Raw genomic sequence first — 18,215 nt, 5'->3', positions numbered from 1 at the left:
TAGGGGATAAAGGTCCCCTATGTAAACTACCTCACTAGTGGCATATTTAACTCCAAATTCATACATGGAATGTTCTACAGGATCCTGGGAAAGCTGACTTGGGGCTACAGACTGTCATAAAAAAAACAACAGAAAGCGGTTGTGGTATTACTTAAATATTTGTAAATAATGCTTTTTTGCCTCTTACTGTTTATGGTTGTAGTTCAAAACTTACATGTAGAATTGACACACCTGAAAGCTATATCCAGTAGTCCATTTCAATGTGTACAACTCATTTTTCTGTCAAAATATGCAGCTGAAATTCAGGCAACTTACAGGAGAACAACGTAGGTTCCCCTTGTTGAATTTCATGAGATTGCTCTTGGCCCATTTCTCCAGACTGTCCAGGTCCCTCTGAATAGCAGCATAACTATCCAGTGTTTCAGCCACTCCTCCCAGTTCTGTATCAACTCCAAATTTGTGTAGGCTGCACTCTGTCTCATCATATAAGTTGTTAATGAAGATGTTACACAGTACAGCCCCCAGTATAAAACCCTAGGGAGCTCTAGGGTTTTGCCTCCACGTGGACAGTATGCTGTTGATCGCAACCCTGTGGGGACTGGCAGTTCAGCCAGTTTTCAATCCACCTCACTGTGCATTTAACTAACACATACTTCGTCAGCTTGTCTGTGGGATGTTATCAGAGATAATGTCAAAAGCCTTACTAAAGTTGAGACAAACAACATCTACCGCTCTCCCCTCACCCACCAAGCTAGTTGTCTCATTGTAGAAGGCTGTCAGGTTAATAGAGCATGATTTCCCCTTTGTAAATCAATGCTGACTACTCCCAATCACCTTCTTGTCTTTAACAGGTGTAGAAACAGTTTCCAGGACTATCTTCTCCATCAACGTCCCAGGTTACAATGGAAGCTACAATGAAGTACAAAGCATACAGTTTGGTTTGGTATTTTTAAGAATATGTTATAAATTTAAGAGTATCAGTACCGTATCAGACCAAAGGTCTAGCTAACCAAAAAACTGGTCTCTGAAAGTTTCAACAGTGAATGCCCTTGGAAAAAGTATACAGATTGGTCAAATGCATAGTAAGGCTTCTTCAGAATACTCTTCCAGACTTCAACAATTTGCAATTCAGGGACATCCTGTGCCAGAAATAGTGTTTCTGGTAATTCCTCACAGATTTTTCTTCCATTAATTTGTCTGATCAATTTTTAAGCCCTTGTAAACTAATAACATCCTCTCCTGTAGTAAGGAATTCCTCAGTGTAACTGCATGTGTGAAGAACCACCTTCTATAACCTAAAGAAGTTAACTTATTTGTATCTCATTAAAAATGAGCTACGGCTATTTTGGTTGCAAAATGAACCTGAACTTATCCGATGTAATCTGTAAAAGTTGTGTGGGCTGTGAACTATAGCCTGCAGCGGGCAGCATCTACAATTCAGATAATACCAGAAAACTGTCTGTCAGCTGACAGTAGATTATGGAATGCAGAAGTGATTCATGAGAATCCAGAGGGGAAGCAGAACAAAACCCGATAGCTGAATGGTATGATGCGTTTGTATTAGTTGTCACGCTAACACTCTCTCAATTGGAAACTCAAGGTGTTGATTTGTCTGGATCCTATTTACTACTGAATTTCTATTGCAATGCTATTTTCTTTCCGGCTGCCTCTGGCACATACTCTGGACACTAGACTTCTATTATTCCTCAAAATGAGACTTCCTCATTCAAATTTCAGTATGATTCTGTCAAATCCAAAAGTCAGTTGTCAAAAAAAAAAAAAAAAAAAAGGACTGTCTCCATCTGTTTCAGTGGATTTATTAAAATTTGGGATGCTTGTGTCCCAACCAGCACTGAGAAATGGTTCTACTCATGGTAAATATGAACAACTCACATTAAAATTCCCAAAGGTGATTTATTTTTAATTCTCATTAAAATGTACACTTTTCTTACAAATTAAGAAGTGCTGCAAACCCTTTAAACAGATTATAAATTACTGACCAGAAATGCAAAACACGAGTGGAGCCTAACCTGTATTTGCTGTCCTCAGTAAAGTATCCTGTGTCCTTTGTATAGGGGGTCCTTTCCAGGAAATTCCACTTTGGAAGACCTTTACTAATCAAAGAACAATAAGCACTCTATACTGCTAAACTTTTTTTTTTTTTTTTTTTTTTTTTTAAATTGTACCCATTTTAGAAGTATTGTTCATCAAGGCAGTTCTCTTGTCTTCTTCAAATAAATTTTGATTTACTTTTAAAACTTCTTTTATTTTTTACTTTATAGACTGGGGAATCCAGAAATTGTGTATCTGTAAACTGATCCCCACGCCTTAATTTGCTGTAAACAAAAGAAATAAAAGACATCATGTATGAACATTACGAAGCACCTATGTAACTATAATTATAATAATGATGTAATTATAGTAACAATCCCAAATGGTAAATACTCTCAATGAAAGCTTGATACACTAAAGAAATTAAATTTATGGAAAATAAATGTGTCTGAAATAACAAGGCATAGATAACTACTATTTTCCAAAATAATGCTAAAAATAGTAGTCTTTTAATGTGTGGGGTTTTTTTAGTTTACCATATTAATATGTGAGTAATCATAACTTATTCCTATAAGACAAAACTCAAAAATTACTTAAACCAAAAGCTTAACAGCATCCATTCAGGACAGTACACTTGAAAATAAAATATAAATAGGAAACAGTAATCTAAAATCTTGAGTGAGATCCACATTTTTTTCTGTTACTAGTTACTGTCTCTCTCCAGAAATACAGAACCTTATCATTGTGGGGTAAAAGAGGAGAATGTGTCAATATCACAACATTACAGCATTTTAGCATCCTATTAAATTAGTAAAAGAAAAACATAACTCTAATTCCTTTGCAGTTCTTTTACAAGCTATCTGGCATAAATATTTCTGAAAAGCCAATGGTAAAGTGAAAAGACATTTCCTCCATTCCTTTTAGCTCCTATTTCTCCTCAGTTTTATTGCTTCAATGAGAAATTGAAGTGGCACTTGGAAATCCTGCCACATAACAGGAAACATTTTATATCAACACTGAAGTATCTTTGCAAAAGAGATTCATGAAAGAGAGAGTGCAACCTCTTATTTGGGGGTTTTAATAGCAAATCTTTACTGGGGATAGTTATGTACTCAAAAAACCCAAACAAAACCCCTAATTTACATATACCTACCTGTTTAGATTGGGTTCTTTGTAGCAAATAGTGGTTCTTCCTCGTCTAAATGGTGCTGCTGAGTTTTCTTCTAAGGTTTTGGAGGATTTAGGTAAGGAAGTGTGGGATCGTATACTAGTATTTGTCAGATCTTGCAAAGCCATACTCCCTGTGAATACAGTAGTTTAAATGCCCCATTTTAAATATTTTCTGAATCTTTCAATTCATACTTATTTTTAATTAGTATTTCTTAATTCAGGTACTTTGGCTACTGCTCCTACTCTAAAGATGCTAAAAAAAAAAAGGGGGGGGATAGATAAGCAAAGAAAATGACAGTACAGCAGCTTTCAACCTACACAAATTTGGAGCTGTCTGAGGTCTGCCATGGCTTTTGGGACATTTTAAGAAAGCCCTATAAGCACTGTAATTTGCAGCTAGCTGCTTAAGATTCCCAGGAGTTATTGCATTTGAAAAAGTAAAACTGCACACGGCTCATAACCTTGAATGCAGGGGCAGGGCATGCTGTATAATCTGAAGATTCAATCTGTACAAGAACAAGAGTTCTCTAGTACTGCATTTTCCAACTTTACCCTTGCTCTTTGAGCATACCTGCATAAAATGAGCACAGCAAGGTGATTAAGTGAGCCTCCTTATCTTCAAAACTGTGTACTACCAAACTATTTACAATGCCTCATAGTTTGAACCATTGAACATGTCCAAGAGGAATACTACATAAAAAAGTAACCAGCCTTGGTAGATGTACTATTTGCGTCAGCTTTCTGTAATCCTTTAAGACCAATTCGGAACACCAGACTAAACAATCACTATTTAATTTGGAGACAAATATTTTGATAACCTGGGAGAAATATTGAAGTTATTACTTAGCCAACATTTCAAAAAATTCTAAGCCATTCATAGATCATAGTCTCTCTGAAAAGCACTAAGATTTAATGCAGACAGCAATCCCAGATGAAAGAAATAATCTGTATTCCTTAAAAGTTCTTCCAAGAGTGTACATTCCTCACTGATACACGTCAAGTTTTAGATTTACTGCATCCAGATAAGAATGTTTGGAACGTAGTTTTCCAAAGGAACTGAATTTGAAACTCTCCTATCTTCATTTCTTGAGTTTGAACGCTTTACCTTAAATCCTCTGTGGCAGCAAATGGATGCTATTGATCTCATATAGGAAATTCATACACATATGGGATAAATGATGAGGTTTTTGTTGTGCTTCTCTTGAGACTAATAAATTATATCACTGTATATTTTCTTACCTGTCCAAAAAGTGAAGGTTTTCTTTCTTTATTACAGCATCTGAATGCCTTGTACAGTCTAGCATACACACCCTTAACTGATGGTCAAGCTGATGGTACTGCTCTCAAGTTACAGCAGGGGAGGTTTAGATTGGATATTAGGAAAAATTTCTTTACTGAAAGGGTTGTCAGGTATTGGAACAGTCTGCCCAGGGAAGTGGTTGAGTCACCATCCCTGGAGGTATTCAAAAAGCACGTAGACAAGGCACTTCAGGACATGGTTTAGTGGACATTGTTGATGGTTGGACTTGACAATCTTAAAGGTCTTTTCCGACCTAAATGATTCTACGATTCTGTGATTCTATGAATTACTATTGCCCTGTAGTAGAACTCTGTGCTGAGATCAAGTGAAATATCTCAGTGGGTAAGACTGATCATTTCATCAATAGTCCTCTGAAATGTGTTAAGCAGAGACAAAGTCAGAGCTTCTTCATTGGATTTCTGCTATCTCTACTTCTAATTATGAGAGACATTATGGTGACTTTGGGCTGCTTGCAGCAAGTTCCTCCTGATTTATGAAGGCAAAAGAAAAACATTGTCTTTTCAAGGAGTTCATTAAAGAAGAGCAATGCTCATTTGGTTTAAATGAGAGGGCTTTCCAATCATGAAAAACCTCCAAAGTTTGGCTGCCTCGCAAATCAATCTCGATTTGTTCTAAAGTGCAAGTAAACTGTTATTCTGAGCTTTCCTAAAGCTTAAGGTTAGAGATCAGGTCAGCTTCTTTTTAAGAAGAGTTTTGAGACATCTATGAGTTTGCATTATCTAGGAAAGCTGGATGCTTTCAGTGTGTATGTTCACACAGATGGAACTACATAGAGACTTTCATTACAAGAGACTTTCAAGTTACATTTGTAAGTACAGCTCAAAGTAGTGATCAGAAGAGCTGGCATCATCAGAAAGGATGGCATTTCCTTGCTTTCTTTTAATTCAAGATACGGATGTAGGATGAAAAATGAACTGGTTTTTGAACTATGCTTAAATGGGTGAAGATCAAATAATTAGCTTGCTTTTAATGGCAGTAGTCTTCGATACTGCTGATCACAAGGGTTTACTAATTTATCATTAATGCTAATAAAATTATTAGATCCTTTTTCTACCTTCCTGTCCTGGGTTCAGCTGGGATAGAGTTAATTTTTACAGGAACCTGGGAGGTGGGGGCATAGCCGGGACAGCTGACCTGAACTAGCCAAGGAGCTATTCCATACCATGTGACATCATGCTCAGTATATAAATGGGGAGCGGGCCAGGGGGTGGTCTCTGTTTTCGGTGGGGGAAGTGGCGGAGCGTCAGGTCCCGGGTGGTGAGCAGTTGCACTGTGCATCACTCTTTTTGTATACTTTTTTTCATTAGTGCCGTTGTTGTTGTTGTAATTTCTTTGTGTTTGTCCCAGTAAACTACCTTTATCCCAACCCTCGAAGTTCCAGTTTCTTTTTCTTTTCTCTCCTCCGTCTCCTCCCCATCCCACCGGAGGGGGGCGGAGGAGTGAGCGACCGGCTGCGTGGTCCTTTGTTACCGGCTGGGCTGAAACCACGACACTTCCAAAGAAGGAATCAAAGATGAGAAGATGCAACTGCAAATTACCAGGACAAATACGACGGTCTAATTCTGCCAGTATTCCTATTCTGTGGTGCTGTAAAATAGGAGATTTTTTTTTTTGCCATTGTGTCCTAGCATTCAAATGAAGACAAGGCAGTATGTGCTTGATAGTTTGGGATTCAAACTATTAATTTGAGCTAGGAAACTGTCTAGGTGTTGGGACATTCTCAGAGACAATGAAGTAAACTTGGTGAGAATAAATACGTTTACACTAGACCACTCATGCTACAAAACTTCAGCTACATTTTAAAGCGTATTTAAACTCTTAGCATAGACGCGATAGTCACATATTCCTTTAGCTCCCTTGTAGTAATTTCACTGTATGACAGAAAAATCTAAACCTATCTTCCAGACTACACTGAAGTTTGATTATTGTCTTAAGAGGTTGTGATGTGAAAGTTTGCTCATGGGTAAACTAGAGGAAACCTGCTCAAAGTAATTTTTTTTAGAGCTCAGAATTGCTGTTGAATTGCAGTGTTTCTGAACACATACAAACAAAATCTTTAAGTCCAGCTATGTTCTCCATTTATGAAGGGAACAGTGTAGTTCACACTCTTATTTCCCTTGTATAAAAGCCCAAGCTATTGTATCTTTTCTATTCCCAACTTTCTGAATTCCATCACGTTCTTTGAAAAATGAATACATGCTCCAACTGTAATTGCTCCTCAAGAATGTAGACTACTTACAGCTGCCCAACTATGTATCATCTTGGAATATATTAAAAAGTAACATGGATATTAGTTACCACACTTAAAGATATTGTGACTGAAATATCATATAGAATATGAATAATTTTAGTGATTTTCAGTCTTACCTTTTTCCACTCCTGTTTTATCCACTCTAAGCAAGCAATAAGAGTAGGATAGTGTTAAGAGAAGATACCTTACCACTATTTCAGGCACTTCCTAATTCAAAATGCCTTTTTTTTTTCTCACCCATACACTTACCATGGCAAGGTGTCAGAGTCTTTTTGTAAGTCTCTTTAGAAATATGATCTGTTTTTTCTTCTGCTTTTCCAGTATCCAGTGCTTTATTATGAGCATTTTCCCCATAGATTTCAGAGTTTTTCAGTATAGAGAAGTTCATGGAAGCATTGTGGTTATCAAGAGCTGGGAGCTCCACATTGGAAAGACCTTCCTGGAGAAAGCTATCTACATTTAATGGCATATTCTTAGAACATTCGACAGGTAAGAATTTTAAAAATTCTGATTTTTGAACCATAAAGTTTAACTTGCTCATAAAGAAATCTATCTCATGAGGGACTTTCTGGTCATCCAAAATATTCTGCCCCCCCTGATCAATGTGCCTGAAATAACTTTTTTCTGGTCTGGTCTCAATACTATCAGAACTAAACCTCTGTTTCTGCTTTACCTGATTATCAGGGGAGTTACTAATGTGAGGGTTTTTATGTGCCACTGATGAGGAATCTGCTTTCTTTAATGTATTAGCATCATCCTCAACTTGTTCTTTAGCTTCTGGTGTATTCATAGCTACACCATTCTGAGTAACTAAAGCTACTTGCATTTGCTGCGTTTCAGTTATTTTATTTCCACAAATAGACTCTGCATGCAATACATCCTTATTTTTTAATTCTTCATTTTTACTAAGTGAGAACTCTGTAAGATTTTCTTTTGGCATTATATATGCTTTCCGGCTAGCCTTTGCCAATGTACATTTTAATGTGCCTGGTGAGAAATTGCTACTTTTTTGGTGTACTTTCTGAGTAATTTTACAAATGCTGTCACTTTCAGTTTCTCCACTTTGTCTGTAACTACTTTTTTTGTTGTATTTTCTTGTTATAATAGTCCTCTGGTCTTGTTTTCTCTTGCTGTCATGTTGGTGTATCTCTGTTTGAGACTTTTTTGAAAGATATTCTCCATACTGCCCATTTTCCTCTCTACGGTATTTTGCTATGTTCATTTTAGAAGGGTTTTGAAAGGTTTTCCTGTTTGGTTTTGGTCTGCTGTGTTTCTCACTTTTATGCAGAAAGTCCCACTGTAAAGGCAATACATTAGAAGTGTTATCTTGAAATGGTAAATTTTCAGCATTATAAACTTCTGGTGGGGTCTTGTTAATAGAGGAGTTTAAGTCTGCTTTTTGTATTTTGTCTTCCATGTCTTCAAACTTTTCTAAGAAAGTTTCTGTATTTGTCTCCTCTTTTCCTGGACTCATTAAGTTAACCTGGTATGTCCTCCTAGTATCTTTAGCTTTACTTGGACAATATTGTGCTTGATAATATTTGCTGGTATTTAGCAAACTCTGTTTCCCTACAGAATTTCCTGTAGGTAGCTGTTCCATCTGACTTGGGAATAGTTGAGGTTGTGAGTCAGTAGTTTTTGAAACTTCAGTATTGTCAGCCCTAGTGTGCCCTTCTTCTGCATACAAATTTGAACTGACTTCAGTCTTGCTTTTAATTTTCTCTTTATCCTTCTTAGAATATCTTACTTTTCTGAAATTTGCTAAAATTTTATCAGAATTGGCATTAGTATTTTTATTTTGGTGTAATTTATCTTTATCTTTCACTGTAACCGTGAGTAGTTCACCTGCATCACTGGCAGTCAACTCCATATCAGCATCATAAAGAGTTTCTTCAGGTGTAATCTTGTCAGTAAAAAGCAGCTTCTTAAAATCTATCTTATTTTCATTGCTAAATTTAAGAGGTGAAGGAGTAACGTGAGGCAAGTCACCTGAACTTTCCTGAAAATTCATGTCATTGGTGTTGCTGCCACTTTTGATACCATGATGAGGCAGATTGGAGCTACATGTTTTATCAAAATCCTTTATAGTAGGTTGAGTTTTTGACTTACGAAGTGCTGCACGTTTCTTTCTTTCAGTCACATTTCCACAGAACGGCAAGAAATTATCATTATATTGTTTTGTAAGCTCCTCAGACTGTCTTAAAGATTGTGTATTTTTGACATGAGTCAGGAAGGCACTACTGCAAGTTAGTTCGGGGCACAATTGATTTTCTGCAAAGAGAAAAATTTCAGCAGCTTGGGGGAAAAAAGAATATAGTATAGTTATCAGAATAAGACAGATTACTGAAGGTTGGACCGGGAGCATGGAAAATTACAAACTGCATTTTTAAATTTTTTTTTAACTGAATACACACATTTTGTGGTTGGTCCTTAAAAATTTAGTTAACTAGAACTAATTTCATATTTTACCAAAGTTTGACTTTTGAAATTGGGTATAAAAATGTATTTTTCTATAACTACTTCAGTTATTATTTGGTTATCTTATCAAAGTTTTATTCTGTTCACATTAATTTTGTTACATTTCAGCTGTGTTTTTTCAATGAACATTATTCTACAAGTGATTGTCAGGACATCTATACTTATGGGTGAGCATTCTGTTTTTTATTAGTTTATTACAGTTTTGGAATCTTACTATACCTTCTGTATCGCACATCAAGTAATGAATTATTAAATACTAATTCTCAGATAGCTCTGAAAAATAAATCACCCACACAGGAATACATCATACCTTTTAAAAATATATTTTTCTCAACAGTTGTTTCCACTGGATCTATTTCCATTAACTTTTGACTATTTGTACCAGAAGGCAATGATAATGCACACTTGACTTGATCTGCATGCATTTCCTTTGACAGACTAGCAGTACACTTGTAAGAATTTGGTATTTCACACACAGAAGGCCTATCTTGCTGGTTTCCATTAGCTGTTGCAACTAAAGGAAGCTTCACTGGCAGTTCTACAGATCTGAAAAGAGGAAGTTTTACTGTGCAGATTTTTATTACATTTTATGCCATAACAATCCATTGTTTAAAACATTCCCTTAATAATGTATAAAAACAGAAATCATGAACTCAAGTATGAAATCTGGTTCTATCTTAGGGGCAAATGTATTTTTTATGATAGAGAATCCTGCTTTTTGCTGGTGAGTTCCCATGAAGAAAGCAGCAAGTTATTCAAACACAAGTTTCATCTACCACTCTCTCTCTAAATCCCAAGTTGCAAATAGGTAATTTCTGAATTAAGACAGGAAATTGTTTCTCATTACCTCAAAAATGTCTAGGACAATATACAAAGATTAGTTGTAAAAAAAATCCAGACACTTATCAATGTCCGCATTTAATATAACCACTTACCGAGCAGACTGACATGTACTCTTGAACTGGTCATCAGTAGGGCTACTTGGACCAGCTGACAGTGGAAGAGAACTCTGAAAATTCTTTCAAAATAAGAACAGTAGGGAAATAGAAACAGTTAAATATCATCTTATGTTTTAAGTATTGGAAATATCCACAGGAAAAAAAAACAATGAACGGGAACCAATAGAAGTACTGATGAAATCTATATGATATTCAAACACAAACAATAATTTTAAAGAAAAATATTTGTAGGAAAACTTATCAAAATCTGTAACCTACTTGCATCCCAAAGCAATGTATAGACTTTTTAGATGTAATGCAAAGTGCATTATGTATATAGATGCACAGAGCAACACTATGCAACTGTTTAGAAGACAACAAAAAGAATATTTTTTTAAAAATTAACTGTAATTTTGCCATGATAGAAGGACTAACATGGGCTATGTTTTCTTGTAAAGTTTCCACATGCAAGATATTTATTGCAGCACTAAGCAAGGCAGACAAGTAGCTCGCTCATTGGTGAAGAATACCATATACTGAAGTACTATGCTTTTTTTTTTTAACCACTTGACTTCATCACAGCTGACATTTAACTTTTAGATACCTTGTAAACAAGATTAAATCCTAAATTTTTAGTTCAAGTGACAGCAAAATTTAATTGATTTCACTAGACTAGGGTTTCATCCCCAGTTTTAAAGGATTTGGGTAAATGTTTTAAAAATGCATATATGATTTCAACATTACACTCGTTTAGATGCTTTGAAAATATTATCCTGGAAAAACAGTTCAATACAGTAATAGTTCAAAAAACATCTTACCTTAGAAAGACTGCTTATTTCTATTGCAGTTAAGAGGTTATAATTCAAAAATGCTTCTATTTCCGTAAGAGTTTTATTCTGCATGTAAAAGAAAAAGTAATTTAAAAAATATATTTTAAGTGGCTTCTGGCTTAAGAAGAGACAAGATAAAAAGGTGAATCTATGTTGTAATTTTTGTTTGGTTGGTTGTTTGGTTGTTGGTTGGTTGTTTTTTTTTTTTTTTTTTACACTCAGTTGAGCACAAACTGATTTTTAATACCATCTCAATACCTTTAAATATAAAGGTGAAGCTGACACAAAAATAGCTATGGAAAGACATCTACACTGATGGACAAAATAGTAAGTACAAAAAAATCCTATGAAAGAAGAATCAAACATGAATAGCATGCTATCAGATGATATAACTTCACAAATCTGAGATGTATAATTTAAACCAGCATTTTAATAAGCAATATTAAGTTTCCAAAAAAGAAAAAAGCTTGGTTTAGCTGATCTCAGTTTAAATGATATTATTTGCAGCATACCAAACAGTTTAGTTTTTGACGAAGCAAGATATTATGAAGCTGCAGCTTTTCTACTTCCTTCTGAAGAAAAATCTTCTCATTCTTTAGCTTCCGAGAATTTTCTTTCTCCACACTCAAAGCCACAGCTAATGCTTTATTATTTTGTTTTAAAGATACTTTAAACATAGATGAGTTATCTAAAGGAGACAAGATAATATTATTTTCAATAGCTTCAATTCCAGGCCCTCTCTGCATGAACTATCACTATATAGCAACATTTTTATCTGTAGGTTTTGGTAGAACAATAGCAAGGCCTAACACTTTCTAATATAAAACTGTTTCTGTTGGCTGTCATTCTGATGACTACTCTGTCAACTTCCTGTTCAAGTTTATTTCATGCATGGATTCTACTCTAGTCTTGATTTTTTGGAATAAGGTTATTTTAAGAAGAAAGCATTTAGAAATGGATAGTTTCACAGGCATAAACATGTTTCCAAATTTCTAATAAACAAAATATACATTTTACAGCTTAAAGAGTTCAAATGTTTTGAGCGTAAATGTGAGTTTTGACAACAGGAAGAAAAAAGCTCTAAATTACAAACATACCTTCTATTGTCCTAATGAAAACCTGCCTACTCATATCTGTTACAGAATGTTTTAGGAACTTCAATTTTTTTTTCTCCCCCCAGTGACACTGCGTATTACCGAGATGATTTTTTTTTTTTTTTAAACAGGCAGCAATTCAGCAAATCACATTAAATACAATTGCTATTCCTTTTGAAGTCATACATTCTAAGTACAGTAAATGGCTTCAGGTTTATTTTAACAGGACTTACTTATTAATTTAGTTTTGATTTTAGATGCTAAGGAAACATTCCTTTTTGCAGCTTGTAATGTTCCATCCCTCTTCTTATGTCCTTTAACAGCATCCGAGGTGAAAATGGTAGATGATTTAGCAGTTGCTTGTTTATCCATCATCAAAAGGAACCTGTACGTTGCCACGAGGAACGCCCAAGTAACGCAGGGTCTTTCCCACTCTTCTTAAAACTAAGTTTCACTGCCCCTTATCAGGATTTGTTATCTCTGAAGTTGAGAAAATTGCTTCAGTCTTTACCTTTGTTCAATTAATTCAAGCAGGTTAATGAATTGTTCCTTGAGACTTTCGTCACATTATCATGGAGTGGCAAAATATTTACCTAATAAACATGAAGACTAAAAGGATCACAGATTTTTGATCTTGTCCTCAAGTAATCTATCCAAGTTTACACGTAGAAGGGAAAAAAACCCAAGGTTCTATCACTTCACAATATGACCAGACCAGCTTTTCCTTTGTCAGGACAAATTTTTCAGTGGAGGCTTTTACACAAACTGCATCACAAATGCTGTAAATTCAAATAAACAGCGAGGGAGACCAGCCCGCAAGCCCAGGGAGAGCAGGGAGCGGTGGGCCAGCAAACCGCTTCGAGAAGGCGGCTCCCGCCGCCCGCCGGTCTCTCCCGTCCTCACAGGCGAGAGCCCGGCCGCTCGCGCCTGCTCCCGCCTCGCCCCCGCGGCCGCCCCCGGCTGCACGGGCGCCAACGGCCCTCGGGAGGCAGCCGTTGGGCCGAGCCGCCCGCGCGCCCCCACCCCCACGGCAGGCGGAGGCGGGGCTGCGGGCCCAGGCCCGAGGACGCGTGGGCCAACAGCCCCTGACCGGGCGGCAGGCGGGAGGGAGAGCGCGCGGCCTTAAAGCTGCCAACGGAGCCGTGCCCGCCTTCTGTACTGTAGGAAGAGTTACTTAGAATTACGTCAATGGACGGCATCTGAATAAAACGACACACGAAAGCGAGACGGCAGACTTCCCAGAGAATCAGTAACGCTCTGTGCGTCATAATTCAGAGGTAAAGTGCATAGCCAGGCCGTAACGGTTGGATACAAACCCATTCTGTATCTACGGCAGGATTTGCACCTGAACATACGTCCATCTTTTTCAATGCTTTGTTGATAAAACAGGAAAGGCACTGTAGCAGTTTTGTCACGTGCATGCAAAATCACCCACGTTAAACTAGTTCACATGTACTCTTACATACGGTCACAGACATTTCTTTTCAGAAACGGTATATGCATAAATCACTAACCTTTAATCCATGCTTCCAGTTCTTTAGTGACATTCCCGTGTCTTTTAAAAAGCAGCAGTGGGATGCGTGTAACTTTTCACCTACATGTCTTTGCAAAACCATTTTAAATAATAACCATTAATAATGCTAACATTAAAAAAATAAATATTCGTTGCATAAACACTTAGAATCAATCTCAGTACACTGTGAGGAAGGGAGTAGGGAACTGCAGATACTCCTCTGTGCTGTCAGAGATTTTTAGGAACAGTTTGAGGTATTTGGCTTTCAGTTCAAAGAGTTCCTTTAGATTAAAAGGAGAAATCCATGTAATTCCTTCTCAGTGGAAAGTTAAATTTCTTTCTGGCTGACCTTTAGCTATTAGTAATAGATAAAATGAGAAACAATTAATAGACAGTCATCAAGATAGTTACGAAAACGACAATAAACTTAAAACCCAATAGATTATAAGCAAGTAGGCATGCTGCCTGCATACTTAATGACTTGTAAGGGTAGGAGTCTCCAACATTAGAATTTGAGCAAGCTCACTTTTAGTTTGGTTCAGGTAATATTAGGACTGGGAATTGCAAGGAAGAATTTTAGTCTAATAAAATGCTTTTCCACAAAATCTGTTCTGAGCCCAAAAGCCCTTGCTCTTTAACACTCCCTTCACATACATTCTCTTTCACTGGCTATGTGTGCCCAGTCCTACCATTAGTTAGGTGGGCTAAATTTGATCCAGGAATCAGTAAATTTATAGTTAACACTTTTGTGAAAATCTTAAGAGAGTTAATGTTTTAATTTATTTGGAGATTTACAGAGATGTGGAAGGTTGAAATAAAAAACAGCATTAGGTTCCATAACGCAGTAATCATCATTAAAATCTTACCTTTCCGTGTGCTAACATTACAATATGCTATGAAGTAAATCAAAGGAATCATACAATAATTATCAGTGGCATTATTTGAAAATGTATCTTTATGAACTTATTATTTTCATAATCTGCTGCAAACAGCATTGGAGAATCTCTCTTTTCTACCTTTTCTTAATTTGTGTGTGATATCTGGCACAGTTTCTCAGTGTGGCCCTGAAGCTGAATCCCCTTAAAATACAGATTTGATCCAACACACCTTCTATACCTTTGGTACATTTCCCCTTACAGGGCAGCTTGAAAGTGACTACAGCCACTGTAAAACTCTAGCCAAATAAAAGAGCAAATAACCTTACATAACTTAAAAAATAGAAAACCAAACAAATAAAACTTACTTCCTTACCCTTTCCAGAAGGCAGTGTTTTCCTCCAGATCCAATCATGAGTTTTCATTTCCTCCAGTTTTACAACAGTCCCAAGTCCTGACGGGGCAATCACCAATTTGCTTCCATTTAATGTTTATGTCACTACTGCGAGCAATAAATGTAAAACAAAACATCAAGTACTGCGTTTCCACCTGTGGTCATACTTTCCTTTACGCTCCACTGAGGAACTCCCACACTGTAATATTTCACATGTAAAAATCTCCAGTTAATTACCAGCCGTTCAAAGTGGGGAAAAGCTTAAAGCATTGCCAAGTTTCACAGCCTACATATCTTAAATATAGATTAAGAGCAGAATTCTGTTTTTTGGTCATTTGGGATCCTATGACTGGTCTTTAAACTTAACAGAAATGAGAGGGAGTGAAGGAAAGACAAACAGACAAAGACAGATGTGTTGTAAAAGCCCTAACCATGTGGGAAGTGTTGTACTGAATTTATATCTTACTAGATACCTGCAAATACATCTCTGAGAAAAATCTTTGTTGAGGAATTAATCCCGTAGGGTCTAGTAAAGCGTGAGCTATGACTTAAGCACTTCTGGTAGGTAGATCACGTAGAACAGCTTCTCCCTCTGTGGATTCTCTGAAGTCCAACAAGACTTGAGCTCATGCTATAGTTTTTCCTGAAATTACAGCATTAAGAACACATTTTCCTCTACTCATACCCTTTCCTGCACAAGCTTAATGAAATTTCATTTCTTAATGCCTCTTCCCCTTTGTCAAATTTGACTGAAATTAGTAAACTGAAACACAAATATACAGAGGATGAGTGTGTAAGCCTGCGTTCCTTTGGAAACTAGTGAAAAACAAAACAAAAAAGTCCCTGTGTTCATTTCCCAAGAACATGCAGCTCAAAAGGCAGCTTGCTTGTGTAGGCTGATTTATGCTGCATGCTTCTATACCACGTACATGCTGTACTAAGCTTTAACAGTAACACTATTTAAATGGTTAAGTCTGAGGTCCAAAACTTACCTACGGCATTGTTTTTGCACTGAAACCACGTATGTTGTTTTGGTCTCCCAATGCAGAAATACATGAGGAACCTCGTTCAGAATTTTGAGGCAAAATCAAGCCAGCTTAAAGGAGAAAATGAGCATGGAAAGCTGCAACTTCATTAAGTGAATGAATGTGTTAGAGCGAGAAAGACTGGAAGTTATAACTTACAGCATATTGTAGCATTTGACAACAGTGGCCACATTTAAGTTGCAATTGCTATGTATGAACTATGCCCAGTGAGTAAGGGATAACACACGTTATATCCTTACTAAAGATACAGTTAAACCAGACGCCATTATTGCACAAAAATATTATACTTATTTTTTACTTATTTTATGGGAAGTACAACATCCATGAATTATCAGTCTGAACTGCATTCAGTGGCATGTTTTAACTTGTGTGCTTATTTAATTAATTAGATATTAAGCATTACAGACCTGGCTTCTGGGTACATTCTTAGCCAAGAACCCTTCAGAGAGCACGTGAGAGCCATGGTTCTTGGCATGCCATTTCCTCTCTCTGCTGCAACTGTCACATGCTTTGTTGCTAAGGAAAGTGAAACATTTGAAGTATTTACTGTAGCTTTAACTGCCATTCTAATGCAAATCGGCATTAAGATAAAAAGAAGCAAGTTCTAAATAGTAAGTGATCACTCAAAGTTACACAGTTTCGAAGGAATTTATTATCTCCCTACTAGCACCAGATGCAACATGACTCAGGTGGCTCTTTCCTTTAATATCCTTCACCTGACTGAAGGGAAGTCTGAATTACAAGTCTATGGTCCTAAATAGTAACTGAAAGCACAGTAGCCTATGAATATTTAGGTATTTTCAAAATCAAAATGTAGTAACAGACCAGGAGACAGCAAGCCACGCAGTTGGAACTGTGGCTGCTCTGTCATTGTTACACCTCCTTTGATTTGACCCTTTAGCAAGTGAACTTGCAGTTTTAAATATCTTAAATATGGTAACAAAACACCTCCAAAGGGCAATGGCAAGTAAAAGCCCAGGATGATACAAGATGAAAATCAATAGGAATTGTAGATATAACTGAGTTAATTTGCTAAGGTAAATACAGAGAAACTATTTAAATACAATATGGGCACATTTCTTACATATGACATGTACAGTTAAATAACTGGATTTTTACTGGACTTCAGATAGCAATTAAAATATAGTTAAAATTTGGGATTTAGTTCTCTTACTATATTTTCTAAACAAATAATCAGCTTATAACTTGAGAAAGTTTGCATAAACCTAGATTTTGGCCCTGTTAACTTTTGCACACAACTACTAGTTATTTGGCAGTTGCATCCATAGGGATAGGTTCTTACTGTATGTTATGGCAAAAAAGAAATTCTTCATTTGCTTACACAAGTGTGAACTAGACATTCAAACTTTTTTTAAAAAATACATCTGCATCTTAGAACCATTTTTCATACGTATGGAGATTTTTCATAATGACACTGAGACAGAAACATAACGAAAATCTAATTTTTTCACCCTTCCCATATTTTATGCATGCATTTTGGTGAGCATCTATACGCCAGACATAAGCAATTCCTTTTAAGAGGACACTGCTTCTGCACGTCTTTGTGAAATGGCTTTATGAGGGTAAAGCACCTTGGCTGCATTCATACATGCTATTTTAATGCTTTAATAGTTTGCGCCAAAAAACGCATACAAGCCGCCCCCCCCCAATATTTCATAGGAAAAGCAAATTAAAGGCTATGATGCCTGCATTCATATATATTAGCTAAAACTAAATAGACTGCTGCTGGCACATAAACTAGTGAGTTGGTCTGCTCAAAGGGACAGGCAGTCACATCAAAGTAGGCCAGAAAACACCGGCTCACCTGAGGCTAATTTTTTCTGCCTTTGCCCCTCATTTTAGCCAAACCAGACTCGGAGCACGTACCAGCATCACATCACCCTGTGAAAGCACCTGTCTCAGTGCTGCAACTCAGGACGTGCAGCCGCAGGAGAAACCAGCACCCATCGCTCAGCCTTCCACCTTGGGCTGAAGCTGCTGCCCTGGCCTGGGCTGACCAGAACAGTTCCAAGGCCACTCTGAAGTAAAACACTGCAAGTTAGAAGAATAGCCCAAGCTGCGATATTATCGAGCCTACAGAAAAAGCAATTGAATACACCAACTTTGAGTAAACACTTACTTGTAATTTAGAAAAACCCAAACATCATCAGGGAAGGTTTCTGCCTTACAGAGCAGCCGAGTTTACGTGGGTCACCCTCACTTCAGAAGCCGCAGACACCAAAGCCGTGCCTG

General features: G+C 36.9%; 1 protein-coding gene across 14 annotated transcripts; it reads right to left on the bottom strand.

The window, feature by feature from the left end:
• Positions 1-837: 837 nt before the first annotated feature.
• SGO2 (shugoshin 2) lies at positions 838-18,195 on the bottom strand. 14 transcript variants are annotated; one of them, XR_007507035.1, is made up of 12 exons: positions 18,103-18,193; positions 16,370-16,478; positions 15,390-15,559; positions 12,368-15,024; positions 11,553-11,728; positions 11,029-11,106; positions 10,208-10,290; positions 9,583-9,818; positions 7,044-9,065; positions 3,206-3,353; positions 2,031-2,336; positions 838-909 (listed from the first exon to the last, which is right to left on the bottom strand). XR_007507035.1 is itself a non-coding variant. In XM_049808366.1 (12 exons), exons 5-12 carry the CDS (start codon positions 12,507-12,509, stop codon positions 2,231-2,233), a joined length of 2,991 nt encoding a protein of 996 aa, XP_049664323.1. In that variant the 5' UTR covers positions 12,510-15,024; positions 15,390-15,559; positions 15,909-16,045; positions 16,370-16,478; positions 18,103-18,193; the 3' UTR covers positions 1,889-2,230. The 14 variants fall into 14 exon arrangements, 12 of the variants coding, with proteins under 12 accessions (XP_049664323.1, XP_049664336.1, XP_049664360.1 ...); XM_049808366.1 differs by lacking the exon at positions 838-909 and adding an exon at positions 15,909-16,045 and having other exon boundaries at positions 1,889-2,336; XM_049808379.1 differs by lacking the exon at positions 838-909 and adding an exon at positions 15,909-16,012 and having other exon boundaries at positions 1,889-2,336.
• Positions 18,196-18,215: the final 20 nt, after the last annotated feature.

The sequence above is a fragment of the Accipiter gentilis genome, chromosome 1 (assembly GCF_929443795.1).
Source record: "Accipiter gentilis chromosome 1, bAccGen1.1, whole genome shotgun sequence".
Taxonomy (NCBI): Eukaryota; Metazoa; Chordata; class Aves; order Accipitriformes; family Accipitridae; genus Astur; species Astur gentilis.
The sequence above is the reverse complement of the archived record's forward strand: the minus strand, read 5'-3'. Positions and strand labels throughout refer to the sequence as shown.